This window comes from Calonectris borealis, chromosome 8 (genome assembly GCF_964195595.1).
Source record: "Calonectris borealis chromosome 8, bCalBor7.hap1.2, whole genome shotgun sequence".
NCBI classification, from domain to species: Eukaryota; Metazoa; Chordata; class Aves; order Procellariiformes; family Procellariidae; genus Calonectris; species Calonectris borealis.
In genome coordinates, this window is record NC_134319.1 from 13,973,756 (window position 1) to 13,987,719 (window position 13,964).

At 35.5% G+C, this 13,964-nt stretch overlaps 1 protein-coding gene across 11 annotated transcripts in view; it reads right to left on the minus strand.

The window, feature by feature from the left end:
* Nucleotides 1-2,231: 2,231 nt before the first annotated feature.
* Nucleotides 2,232-13,964, minus strand: part of USP33 (ubiquitin specific peptidase 33) — a 43,466-nt gene continuing 31,733 nt past the window's right edge. For 10 of the 11 annotated variants that reach the window (XM_075156064.1, XM_075156062.1, XM_075156059.1 and 7 more), the window contains 6 exons: nt 12,588-12,757; nt 11,075-11,156; nt 8,383-8,491; nt 6,388-6,490; nt 5,541-5,609; nt 2,232-3,196 (listed from right to left, as the gene is read on the minus strand). In XM_075156064.1, coding sequence (XP_075012165.1) covers nt 3,039-3,196; nt 5,541-5,609; nt 6,388-6,490; nt 8,383-8,491; nt 11,075-11,156; nt 12,588-12,757 — 691 coding nt within the window. In that variant the 3' untranslated portion in view covers nt 2,232-3,038. Of the gene's footprint in view, nt 3,197-5,540; nt 5,610-6,387; nt 6,491-8,374; nt 8,492-11,074; nt 11,157-12,587; nt 12,758-13,964 lie in introns of all 11 variants that reach the window. The other variant, XR_012674471.1, reaches the window with a different exon arrangement.

Sequence of the window (13,964 nt, forward strand, 5' to 3'; positions counted from 1 at the left end):
CTTTAAAAGGCTACTTCCATTTCTGTGGCATAAAATCCTTTGTGGAGCTCTCAAAGGACTAAAAGCAAGACAGTCATCCCTTTGGAACTGTCTGTCTTGAACACAAACACATCTATTTCATCTCTGCAAACTCAGGATTTCTTGTTTGTTTTTTTTTTTAAAGCATGACAAAGAGTTGTAGTGTGAAGATGCCTTTTACCGTGGTGACAGAGGCATTTCACAAACTTTGCGAGTTTAAAGTGTCTCGTTAGTGATCTATGTGCTTCACAGTTTAAGATTATGTTTCACTATGGATTCCCAGACATCCAGTGGAAAAGACTGACAAAACTTCTAGAAGATTTCTAGATTTCTAATAGGCTACCTAAACCCAGCACAAGTCTCCATTGCTGAAGCTGAGGCAAATATTCCTACCTATCTAGGAAAAATTGTTCACTATTATCCAGCAATTATTTCCACATTGGAAGTCTTGCATCTTCAGCATTCTTTTAAGCGAGAGAACAACTTAATTTTCAATGCCGAGTCTTGTTGCTCTTCTCTGAAATACCCCCTCCCCAACTTGTATTTATCATCATAGAGCACTCAAAATTGTGAACAGTACAGATGAGATGTCACAACAAGCACCGCACCAAGTAGAGCAGAAGAATTACCTCCTGTGCCTCACATCTGATGCTTTTGTTACTATTACCCAGAACAGGTTTTGTTTTGGTATCACTGGATTTTAGCTCTTAGCCTGATCTGCTGTAATACCCAGAATACTTAGCACAGAACTGTTTCATTCCCCCAACAAGCTGATGTCCCTAACACTCAATCCATTTTTCTCTTGCAAGTTTTACAGGGGCAGTCTGTTCACCATCCAGATTATTAATGAAAACATTGAATAAATTGGTAATCCTGATCATCCCACAGTGATTTAACCAAGAAAATATTTCCCAAGTTTCCAATTAAGAACATCCTGTAGGAAAAATCCTTCCTAAAGTATGCAGATCTATTCTTTCTTATTTAGCTTTAGTATGTTAGAGAACCCTAAAAATAGCTTAAATGAGATAAAACCTTAGCAAAAAAAAAAAAAAAGAGTTAAAATAAGACAGTATAAATCTAGGTTTAGTTTAGTCACACTAGTATGAAAAAAGGACAACAAAATGGAGGTGGGAACTTAGAACAGCCTTCCACAGGCCAAGGTCAGGAAGTTTCTATTGACTGCTCATAAGCAAGTTACCTTTACCTTACTCAGCAAGGTAAGTCTGTAGTAGTAACTGATGTGTTTGTTTATCTTGTACATACAGAGGTAACTTGATATTAACTTCAAGTTGCCTTATCTACTAATGTAAAATTGTCCAAATGCATTGTCGGAGATTAAAAGTCTCTGCACACTGTTTCTTTACATTTACACCTATGTACATGCAAGGCTTCTCAGCTGCCGATGTCCCATGACTTCCTCTGGAATTTAAAGAACACTTACGTACAAGTTCTGAAACTTAACAGGCTGGCCAAGAGTTACCTGCGATACAGTTTAAAATTGAAAAATTTTTTCCTTATATACCAGCCATATAATCATTGGCTTCATACTGCTGTCCATTTACCCCTCTTAGTTGCATTGCTGTGTTTTTAGCTCTAGTTCTTCTCAGGTAGGCTGAGCAAAAATACTGGGATTTACATTCAGACAGAACTGACTCCTCCTACATGGCACATTAGCAAGTACTTAAAGTTAGAGGACACTTTCTCTACGACTCTTATAAGAGTTTTAACCAGAATGGCTTTAAGTGCTTTACAAAGTTCAAAACCAGTTTGATTTTATACTAGATATAAAATTATCAAGAAGAATGTTATGTCAGCATTTTCTTACTTTGGAGCTAGAAATGTCAACATCATTGCCTAAGCATGAAGTGGTCAAGAAATATAGTTATATGGCTGTGAAAACAGTACCACAGCATTACTTCAAAAGTTTTTGTATTGATTAATAAATGAAAAACATTTAAGAAAGTTTCCCCCCTCCCTTCGATAGTTTAATTTTTTTTTTTTTATTATTGATCCAGCCTTGAATAATGCTGCTTATTTGGTAACAATTATCAGGCAAAAACAAGAGCAAGTGCCATTCTGCATTCCGATATGAATGGTTCAGTAAAGTTTTGCAATATATACATTTTATCCAGTTTCTGACATTATAGGTCATCATGCCAATGAAAATTTTTAACAATACAATAAAATATTTCAAAAGGAACTGTTTATGAATGTAATTCAAGAGACCAGACAATTTATTTTCTGAAATTTAGATCACTCATGTCTATAATCATTTTACATTTCACACTTCATGCTCTCAAACGTTACCCTAGAGAAGACTAAATCTTTTTGTCACATATACTATTAGAGACACTAGCCAGGTTTATAGAGTTACAGAAGACTATAATAAGATGTAAAATTTAGTAGGTAATAAGTTATGACATTTGCTGACTAAAACAATATTCAATCTACACTAATGTTTGATCCATTCAAATACAACAAGTATTTGGATGTTATATACTACCCATTTCATATACTTACAGTGCAAAATAAGTGAGAATTTTTTTCCTGAGCATTTAGGAAATTAAAATCCTTTTCCTTTGTCATTGATTGCAATCCATTTAAAATATACTCCCCATATACCTAGGCTTGTCAAGACTGTACAATTAAGACAGGCAAAAGTTTGTAGATATCAGAAGCCCAATCAGGATCAGAAGGGTTATTTAACATCTCTAAAATTTGTTCCCATTTTCAAGTCTAAGGATGTAAAAGGATTCTGACATACCAAAAAGTTCAGAAATTACATTTTTTTCCATTGACCAAACACTCCAAAATGTACAAACCCCATGCCTTCCAAAACAGAGAAACAGCCTCTATTTAAACAAATTGTAATACATATTTCAACTTACTATTCTGTAGTTAATGTAATGCCCAGTGAGCTGTGCCTCCAACAGACGTAAGAGAATAAAACTTTTAGGAATGTATTTTGGGCATTTTGTAAGGAAGCTGGATTCCTTATCTTTTAACCTTTTTCTCAATAGCTACAGACCATGAGTTTCTAATTCAATCTTCTCCTCTGTTTGCAAGATATCAGGTTCTACTGGAGGAACAGGTGGTCTGAGTATAATTTCTGGACCTCCACCATAGATTGACTGAAGAAAATTCCATGTTTCTTCAGATATTTGTCCAGAATCTGCACCTGAAAACATTTTTAAAATTTTAATTACTATTTAGAATAATTCTTTCATGATTTCTTTGAAGTCCTTAACAGATACAAAAAGAAAAAAGAATATAGATTCAAATTTAAAACCCTAATCTGAATTTGTGCTTTATCTTGCCCCAACTACCAAACCCAATGACATATTTTGTGTTAACTTTATACTTCTTAATTCTTACAACCACCTGCTCTAAACTATCCAGTACTTAACACACCTCAAGCATAAAACACATGAAGGTTCTATGACAAACATCTTATCTGATACTTATCAGCCAAGCTGACAACTGGTAGTTCTTGGTACACAGGAAAGAACGATTCATATTAATGTAAGGATATGCAGTCCCATCAATTACACAGTAAAGTTCAAGGACTCAAGATTCTTGTTTCATCAAAGAAATTAATATTGATAGTAAAGAATAAAAGCGTGAGAACCACAGTGAAATTCTCAGAACCCCAGAGAGAAACCACTATTAGCACACTAACAGCCCCACTAATGCTCCTCGTATGTAGCACTGATGGGTTAGCCTGATTTCTTTTCGTTCACTGATTAAAGTCTTTGCTTATGATTCCATTCCTCTGGTTAGAGGTCCCTCTCCTGTCTCAGGTCAGCATCCAACATGATTTTCCGTAACCTTTTATAGTGGCAAAGGGCAAGGGAGCACCAGCACATCACCCCTCTAGAGGACAGCTGAAGTGATTTCTTCACACTAACCTAGGCAGAGAGGACAAATTTCTATTCTATCTAAATAGACCCCCTCTTCTTTAAGCAACTCATTAAAAAGCTGCCCCGCAGCAAGTTTCCCCCAATATCCTTATTAGATACTATTAATCTGTCTTCTTAAGCCTAATTTCAGCACACTCATACCTTAAAAAAAAAAAAAGCACCATAACAAGGGGACTTCTCCCCCTACCTCCTATACTTTTTGGTCCTCACCACCTGCTCCAGCGTGCCTACTACTGTACTTTATGTATAAAAAGTTTCCAAAGAGGAAGGGTACAAAGAGCTGAGCATTTTTTTACCTACACTAACTCACCCATGCAAAGCTTCATCTGGAAGCCATGATGCAGGTCCTTGCCAGTACTAATGATGTTATGCCTCGGTTTTACTCATTTAGGTTCAGGTACTCAAAAAACAACTTCATCTCTGTAGGAACGGGAGTAGATCTTCCCTCCCTTATCCAGATTCCAGCTCTTCTAACAGTCAGGTTTAACTGAACAGGCACAGTGAACTAATGCACTGGGATCAGGACCACTGGATCACAGAAATATGTAATACTGTACACTATTTAGTGGCACTCCCACCTCTTCTCTCATCACTTAACAGACAAATTTTCCACAGCCTACGCATCTTCATTTCTACCCAAGTTCTAATTTGAACCAATGTAGCTGAAGTTAAGTCAACAACTGGCTAACTTGCTATCAATTATTGATTCTAAAATGATTTTTTTTTTTTTTTTGCTACATGTCAGTCAGAGGCTTTATACTTTGTATTTGAATTCTACATTAGCACTTAAATCATTAAAATGTACTGCAGAACTCATTCTTATTTAAATACACTCTTGACATTTTACAACTGGTGAGGTTTATGCAGGGCCTCGTGACCTCCAGTGAACTGCCATTGGTAGGTCCACTGGATGCTGCGTCATTAAGTTAAATTGGGAAAAAATCCAGTTAAATAAAGGTTAATCTTAATGCTGCAATTTTTTTTTTAAGCTGAGCTACAATGAATTTAAATATTCAGAGAAAGTCTAAAGCAGGCCGTATTAGAATTTTTTTTTCTCTGTACCCACAAATTAATAAATGGTATTAAGCATCTGACTGAAGAATTACAAAAAAATTTGTATCTTCACATGCTAGAGAAGTTTTTGCAATGTACAGTGGCAAATAACTTGCAGAAAAGTGAGCAACAGCATTTGCTTACTGTGGTTTATTTCCCTGTGTTAGAAGTAGCTCTCAATTCAAATTAGGTTTCAAGATCCAAATAACTACATATCGATATACGACACAGCCTAAAAGCCAAGCATCTCCCAATTTATGTTAAGAAAACCCAATTCAAACCAAGCGATACAAAGCCAAAGCACACTTTCACCATTTTAAAATTACTCTGCACTTCCTTCTACACTCTCATCTGTACTTGGATTAGTCTACTACAGATACTAATTCTTCATTTTAAGAATAAGCTGCTCCCCTAAAAATGAGCACAACACAGATTCACTAGGAATTGCCATTTTATGATAACAGTTAAAAAAAAATTCATAATAAATTTTCCAAACTTCAGCAAATACATCATAAAGAGCCCAAAACTGCAGCAATATTGGACACCTACCTTGTTTTAGCACAGCATTTCCACATTTTGTTACTGCAATCTTAGTGTTATCAATAGGACCAGGAGGATCTAGTGTGACAGAAAGATGATTAAAATTGGGAGAGCTGAAAACAAACGGCAGGTTGGAGGTTCTATTTTCAAATGGAAGGAGAAATAGCTCATTTGTTTACTGCTTGTTCTTGTGCTGCTTAACATTACGTTCTAAGTTGTTAAAAGCTATTCAGAATTCTAATAAAAAGCAAGTTTTTCAAAGCATTCATGATTACAGTAAGTCTTCAAGCAACAAAACCCACAAATTAATCCTAATTCTTACCCCTAGCAAAGTTGTCCTAGAGCAGACTCAGACAAGATTGTTGAACATTTTATCAGTGTTTCCGTTTCAAAACTTTACAGGCACCTAAAGTAGGCTAAAGTGATATTATTATAATTGTTACTCAGTTATCTATGAGTTTAGGATGTGACAGTGAGGTCACCTTTCCTCCAGAAGCTGTAGCATTATCTATCAGTTCACACAGCAAAATCCATCCTCCCTTGTACTTAGATCCAATTTTCCTGCTGCTGCTAACAGCAAACCCCGTGCAAACAAGCAACGTTCTTTCCACAACTACCCCGTTATCCATTCTTGTGAATTATTTGACTATATTCTGTAATTTGGTTCCCGGATATATTTGTAACCTGCAAAACCTGTGCCTTAGACATTCGTTTTAAGAGCTTTTGTTGCCATCTCAATCTGTTCTTCTTCTTTTACAGCCTTCTACCAAAGCAGAAACAATTTACTTAAATAGTACTACTAAATGACAGCAAAAAAGAAAAGATTACCCATATTTTGAAATGGAGCACAACTTACCACTGTCTTTACCCTTTACAAATCCTTCCCATTCTCTGAACCATTGCATACTGATGCAGTAAAACGTTGATGGAGATTCTTCTTCTTGGAATGCTCTATTAAGCTGAAAGGAAAAAGAACCTGTGTTTTTCTGCTTTTTTTTTTCTTTAAACTACTGAATTCTTTTAACCACTGTAATTATTAACAGCATAATATTACACTGCTACCGAACATTTTAAAGAACTACTGACCATCAGAACAGTGAACACCTGGTAAATCCCCGAGGTGAGATTTTGATGTAATTGTAGCCTTCATATTAAAGGATGATTTATTCTTTAATTGAGAATTTATTTATTTTTTCCTGAAAACAGCAACAAGTTCTTCTTAAGCACAAGTGCTTACCCATCAAACACTACCGGATAATTACTGTGAAGGCTGAACTTTCAAGTAGCAAAAGAAATCAAAAAACTTATTTTTGTAAAATAAAACAGTGTTTTGAAAGATTTGCTCCATAATTTTATGGAGCGTTCTTTGTGTGATGAACTATATCTTCATCTATGTTTGTTTTTCCCCTAATACTTCGAACAGATGCCAGTACGATTCCAAGCAAGGCATGGTGAACTAATGCACTGGGACTTTTCATGACTTTTCTTTGCTTCAGTTTAAAAAACGTGAAATATTTTTTGTTCCTACTATTTTAAAATTTAAAAAAAAAAAAAAAATCACATCCTGGTTTTCTGCGTTTCTGTTGCAAAGCAATGTAAGTAACTGTATAAATTAAAAAAAAAGCTAAGTAAAGAGTCTCAGTTGCATTTAACTAAATTTGTTTCTATCATTGTAAAAAAAATTTTTTTTATAATTAAGATTTGAGGAAGTTTAACATTTTATTCTTTTTCAGAGACTACAGATCTTTTCACAATGTTATTAAGAAACATGCAAAAAGTCACTTAAACCTTTAAAACCATTATCTTTTAGCTCTGTAATAATATAGCTATACTTCCCCCTGAAGCCATGAACCTAAAGCATCAACACAACTTCTTAAGGTTTCAGATAGAATAAGTTTTGCAACCGTTGCCTATACAGAGGATAACAGAATTTTCTGTCTGCTAACCAGTAACAATACTTGCACAACAGTGCACATATAATCATTGTTTATGCTGGAAAAATACTGATTGCTAAAGTAAATTAGGTTGAATCAATGTTGTTAATAATAATTACTATCCAGTGGTAACCCAGACTAAAGAAAAAACAATAACTAAAAAGTTCAAATAGCAGTTAAAATATGGAAAAGCTGGCACAATCTCTGAAGTGTGATTAAAGCACAGATAGAATTGAAACAACAGCTGCAATTCTGTTTTTCTCCCTCTCATGAATTAAGATAGCAGAAATGGGACTCCAATACCTCTGCATTTATTTTCACTGAAAACTTCAAACTGCATTTTTGGTTTAAGAATTACAAAATCATTACTAGTAGTTATTTTACCAGACTCATGCACATAATCTCTAACTCATGGAAAATATAGTAGCTGCTTGATATTAATTTTACAGATCCATTACAATCCTAAGGTATTTACTTCACACTGAATTATTTATGTTTGTTTATGTCTCTAATGATATTTTTAAAATTAGAACTAGAGATAAAGATTATGATTAACTTTTTGCTGGCACAGTATTATTGCACTTAAACCTTATCAGATTGCACAGAACAGATCACTGGCAGTGTATAAAGAACAACTGCTCATGTGGCTGCATTCTGTTTCCATACTATAAAAACGCAATTTAAGAAACACATTAAATATTTTCTCTAAGTACATTTCCATATCAACAGTTATCTGGGATCTCACAAGAACATTACTGTTGCCAAGAGGGAAAAAGGGATTCTATATAGGTATACAGATATTTAATAAAGTCCATTTGTTACAGGAATCACCTATGCATTTCTGGTAACCCCTTGGGTCAAGTCATGAATATCAGGTGATGTCAAAAAGCAGAATGAGTAAGTGTTTACTTTTTTACCCGAATAAACATTTCCAATTCATTTTTCCTTCTTTTTTCAATTCTTTCAGACTCTATTTGGCAGGTGTGACAAACATACAGATGGTTAACAGCTGGTCCTCCTCCATACCTGCAGTAAAAGTAAAAAACCATTAACCTTGTGGAAAACACCATGTAAAAAGATCATGCGCCTATAGACATTGCAAGTGTCAGCTGCTTATAATATGTAACAGAATTCTGATACATGCCAGTCACATTGATCCACAAATGCAATAATTTATTTTCCTAGTAATATTTTGTACTCCATCCTAAGACATAACCATCTTTCAAGTTCTGATGGCCGAAAGCCAGCTCAAACCATCTCAAACTCTGCTGTACCACATACTTCAAAAGGCATTACTATGGCAAGAACATGTCAGTGAGCAAGTATTATATATACTCCATGTGTGATTTTATTAAAGGCCTCTAAGAAACAGCTTATGGAAATGTTCCAGCCAGTTCTATCTTAACCATGTTCCTCCATTCCATTGCAGGCTCTTCATCACTTTGCTACCTCCCTGACACCAGCCTCTAACCTTGTTTATTGTTTTGTTCTTAAAAAGTTATTCTCCTTGACCGTCCCCTCCATATTTTCCTTGTGTGAAACTGCACACATGGAAGTCTTCAGGGGCACTGTTACTGAGAAGCACCAGAGACCTGTATCAGGAGAGGGAGAGTGTCTGTCTGTCTGTATCATTATGAACATGGGCAGCATTTGCTAGTCTGGAAACTACTAGCCTGATAAAGAAAATATTCTTGAATGACTAGTAGCCTTAAGAGATGCATTTACTTCAACAGAAAGGCCACGTTAAAATACGCATTGAGATAAGGACATTCCAGGTTCTACTTCCTAGCTGAATAATTATTTTTGTCAGAGCTGTGTTCTCTGCAAATTTTGTTTCACTTCTAAAACCTCAGATTTTATTCCAAAAATCTTACTTTAAATGAGATAAAAGAGAGTGCTTTTAAGCATAGCAACACTAATTCAAGTTCAAAATATGAAAGTTCTTAAGCAAGAGTGAAAAAGAACTATGTTTACTTAGTGAATAAAATTAAACAAAAATCTGCCATGGAAAGCATTGCTTTTTTTTCCCTTTTAGACTTGTATGTTTGTCAGTCCATAAAAACAATTTGGGATGCTATTTTTTTCCCCCAAATACAGAAGTGTTGTATTTTAACTGAAAATTAAAGCATTGTTTCAGTACAACAGCACTTGTACATACAAGTTTTTTGGTATATATTCAATCATCCCAACTTAACAAAGACACACATTTCATAAAATGGTCACCTACCACTTAAATTGCACCTCTGAAGATGACACTTTGTCTTTAGACTGCACTGATCAGTTCACAAGTTTTTAACTAAAATAGGTCAAGCATGGATTATACTGTATCATCTCAAAGCAACTCTGACCTCAAAGTATTTGGAATTGAATAGGGGCAGTGCTACGTGAGCAGCAAAATAAATGTGTTTGGGACACGGATTGGCAATTGGCATCCTAGACGAATATATCCTTTTCCTTAATACTATCTCAGTAAAAGTCAGCTTCCACCACAGTTGGCTTCCTCACCCTGAATTTTCACCCACTGCAGCCACGGTACTCTCCCATAATTCCCAGATAACAGCAAGACAAAAAGCAAAACATGGTTGCTTCAGACCTAATCTGTGTTGAAGGATGCATGCGTCAGTCAGGAAGCCAGACAGAACAAGCAAATGTTTAGCAGTAACAATTCATACCTCTTTTCTACCTAGTAGATTAGTCTCAAAATCTGGAGGACCCTATCATCTCTGGGACTTCTACCTTTCTATCAAATGATTGAAGTTTGACATCTTGTTAAAAAGTTTATAGAGAAGGGAAATTAATGAGAAGTTTAAAAACATTTTCCTTCAGATTCAACAAATATTTCTGCATACAGAAAATGGATAATGCCTTTGTGGGTTGGAAGAAAAATTCAGTACGTCTAGGAAAGTGGAAATAAGCTGGCAATAGTATTGTTTCTATTTTTCACTTGTGTCCACTTTAAAACAAAAAACCCCAACCCTTTAGCTATAGTGCTTAGGTGGCAGGAAATGAAAAGCTAAAAGTATTTAATGCAACTGCAATAGAAAATCCTTAGGTCATCAGCAAAGCTCTTCTGCAGCATTTTGTTACTTTAAAAGGAGACACATCTTGTAAGAATTCATCCTTTATAAGCAAGCACTTAAACCTGACCTACATTAAAAAGTGTGGAGTAGTTTTGAGGAATACTTAGATATAAGTTATTTTGAAGAAGTACTGGCAGCTGAGGCTATGGATTCAAAGCCAACATAAAAGAAAAGCTGTCTCCAGCCAACAAGAGAACAGGAAGCTGATACAGAGAGCTCTTTCAAAATACCTCTTGCAAAGCGTACTTTTGCTGACCTACTTTGTGTCATTTTGTACATACCATAGATGCTTATTAGTTTAATACTCAAGTATTATCCCAGTAACACACTACTTTATGTAGGCTTTTAGCATTACTTTGCACAAACAAATTATATAAATCGGCCGTTTGCAATCCCTTCACTTAGTTTGTGCCTAAAGTATATGTATATTTTTCTGAGCCACTAATTCTGAAGTCTGATGTTGCTGTTTGGCGCATGTTTGCACAAACTGTATCACTGGATTTTTTTCCAGTCACAGTACAAAACTTACCTGCTATACAGATTATCCCATATATTTTGAGGTAGCATTACAACTAGGTCCTCTATGAAGTTAGCTTTGTGTGGAGGAACACCTGCAGAAGCAATGGAAGGGGGGGGGGGGAAAAAAAAAGAGAGAGACTTGTGGATTTTATTGGGGAGGTGGGGGAGGAGGAGACTATATTAGAGGTTTCTAGATAAAAAAAATACAACCTTTCAATGAATTCAGAGAAATGATATGAAACAAGTTGTACCACAGTATAATCTACTACTGTATTTAAAGAGACAACTCTAATTTCAGTCTTTTATGAGGCTGAAACGTTTATAAAAAGCAGAAGCAAATTACATGAAAGATTAAAATTGAAGGGCTAGAATCCTTTTTAGGTACCAATTGCAAAATACTTCTTAAGGTATACAAATGTTAAGGTATTAAAATGTTAAAGAGTTATTAAATACTTTGTTTATGCATGTAAACACATTAGCAAACTGTCTATTCAAAATTCAGTTATTTGCTGTAGACCTTTTTGAATTACTTCAAACAACACGAATTCTTGAAAGTCGCGAAATTTTGAGGGAGGCAGAAATAGAGGGGCCTGCAGAATTAGAAGCGCTGAGTTGAAGCACATGGTAAGCAGCAATGTGCTATGCAGGAATTCTTCTGAATAGGGAAAAATCTAGTAACTGGGGCACTCGTACAAGAAGAATCATCTGCTGTAACCCTGCAAAAGGAAAGCCACAGCCACAAGGGCTCACATGTACACACTCTGCAAATTGCTACAGGGGCACAATATTCCTATGTTAAAAGTTTGGTTCAGCAACAGGGGCAGCACCTCCAACTGCTAATCTAATACAGCTGTATTTTTTATTAGAAAATAGGTGTAAGAACACCACATAGTAATGATTTCTTGGAATGTTAGCACTCAAATATGGGTATTTCCCCAAATATGTTTTGCTTAATGCGATTCTCTCATTTTTATTAACATTTAGCACAAAGTAAAATTTTTATGCTCCTATACAAAATATACACAATTACTACTCTATTTTCACACTGCTATGCACTGGATACTCTGCATCAGACCAATTTCTTGTTCTGCAGCTTTCAAACCTTCTTGTTGCTTCCAGCACATAGCTGAGAAAAAGATTTAGATTGGCAGACCAAAGTATTAAGGATGATGATAAAGTGACAGGATTTTTAAAAATGGGAATATACATGTTTAGGAAGCAAACAGATAAGCCAAACTCTTCCTCTTTAAGAATCAAGAAAGCTCATAAACAAAATGAAATGTGCAGAGAAAAGAAAAAAAATTAGGGTAACTTCACACAGTATCATTTCCAACTAGTCAGCTACTGAAGTGAGAGAAATAATTTACTTACAAGTTATAGTTCTAATTTACCTAAGAAGTTACAGAAGTTATAATATGAACTTACTATATTCAAATTCCTTTAATTAAAACAAGCGTACATCCCTGTATAGCTACAAGGCGACAGACAAATTCTTTTTAAATGATACTCAGTTACAGTCTCACCTCCATGCATACAGAGAAAGTCATTATTTGAAATTGGTCCTGGCTCTGCAAAAGTCTTGAATTTATTTAACCACTGTCTGGAAACATAGAACTGCAGAAGACTTGGTTCCATCATATTCAGTAGACCCGATATCCTCCGTCTCTCTCTCTGTGCTTCTTCACTGCTCTTTCTATTACCGAAACAGAAATCGTTAAACAAATATATATCCCTGTGTACAGTGCAGATAATAACTGTACTTTCAAGTAAATTACCTGGGCCACATCTATACTTCAAAGCTGTACTAGCATGAAGGAGTTGACTTAGCACGTGAAGAAACTTGCACCTTTTAGGCACAGCCAGAGCCACCAGCTGAATGTGTGGCAGGAACCTAGACTGTCACATTACAGAACCATGTGTGACAAAAGTCAGTACAGTTAGCACAAAGCGTGAAGGGCAGCAAAGACTACTTGCTCTGTTAAACCTGTGCTTGTCTGCAGTTCTGACAAGCCATGGCACAGGTGTTATCATGCTTACAAGAAAACTTTTGCCTGCTTAGTTCAACAACTCAAAAGACCCCTGACAGTTCCCATTCAACCTACCAGCCCGAGAAAGCAAATAGTTGGACTGCAACAGAGACAGCAGACTATACTGCAGAGGTGAATACTGCCACAGGAGAAGGAGATAAGGCTCTGCCCATCTGCCCATCTCCTCTATGCATCTTTTGAGCTAAAGCTTTGCAAGCTGTTGGGCAGATGTTCCTTACTTACCTTCAGAAGTAAGGTTGAACAGTAAGTAGATCAGATAATTCCCCTGCTTTTCCTGTATTACCCTACTTTTCTCATTAAGGCTGTTGTTGCTGTCCAACTGGAAGTACCTCTGCTCTCCTGTTTTTAGGTTGAATAGAATCTCTCTTCTCCAAAACCAGGTTTGAACCATTCATTCCATCCTCCAAAACCCTGACCTGAAACTTCACTCAGCATCACACAAAAGCTGGGCCACCTCAGTTAATTTATGGAGTCAAAGTTCACTCAAATAGCTGATAGAAAAACTTCAGGTAGACCTAATGGCTATAGCAACAAGGCTATTTATAGTATAACAAAACAAGACTAAAAGAGTAGGAAAAAAACAAATGCTATGAACCCAATTAAAATACATTACCTGTTTAAATTCAGATCAAAATTATTTAACAAAAACCTTAAAAGTCTGAAAATGAAATTCAAGTAGGTAAGTTCACTTTCCAGCTGTAATTTAAAAATGCACACATATCCCCACTAAGCTTTCTAAAATGCGCTGAAAAAACATCTATTTTGTGTGTGTGGTAGTGTTTTGTTGGTATATGCTTTTTTAAAACCAAATTTTATGAATGCTGTTCTTTTATTATTTATTTTAATACATTT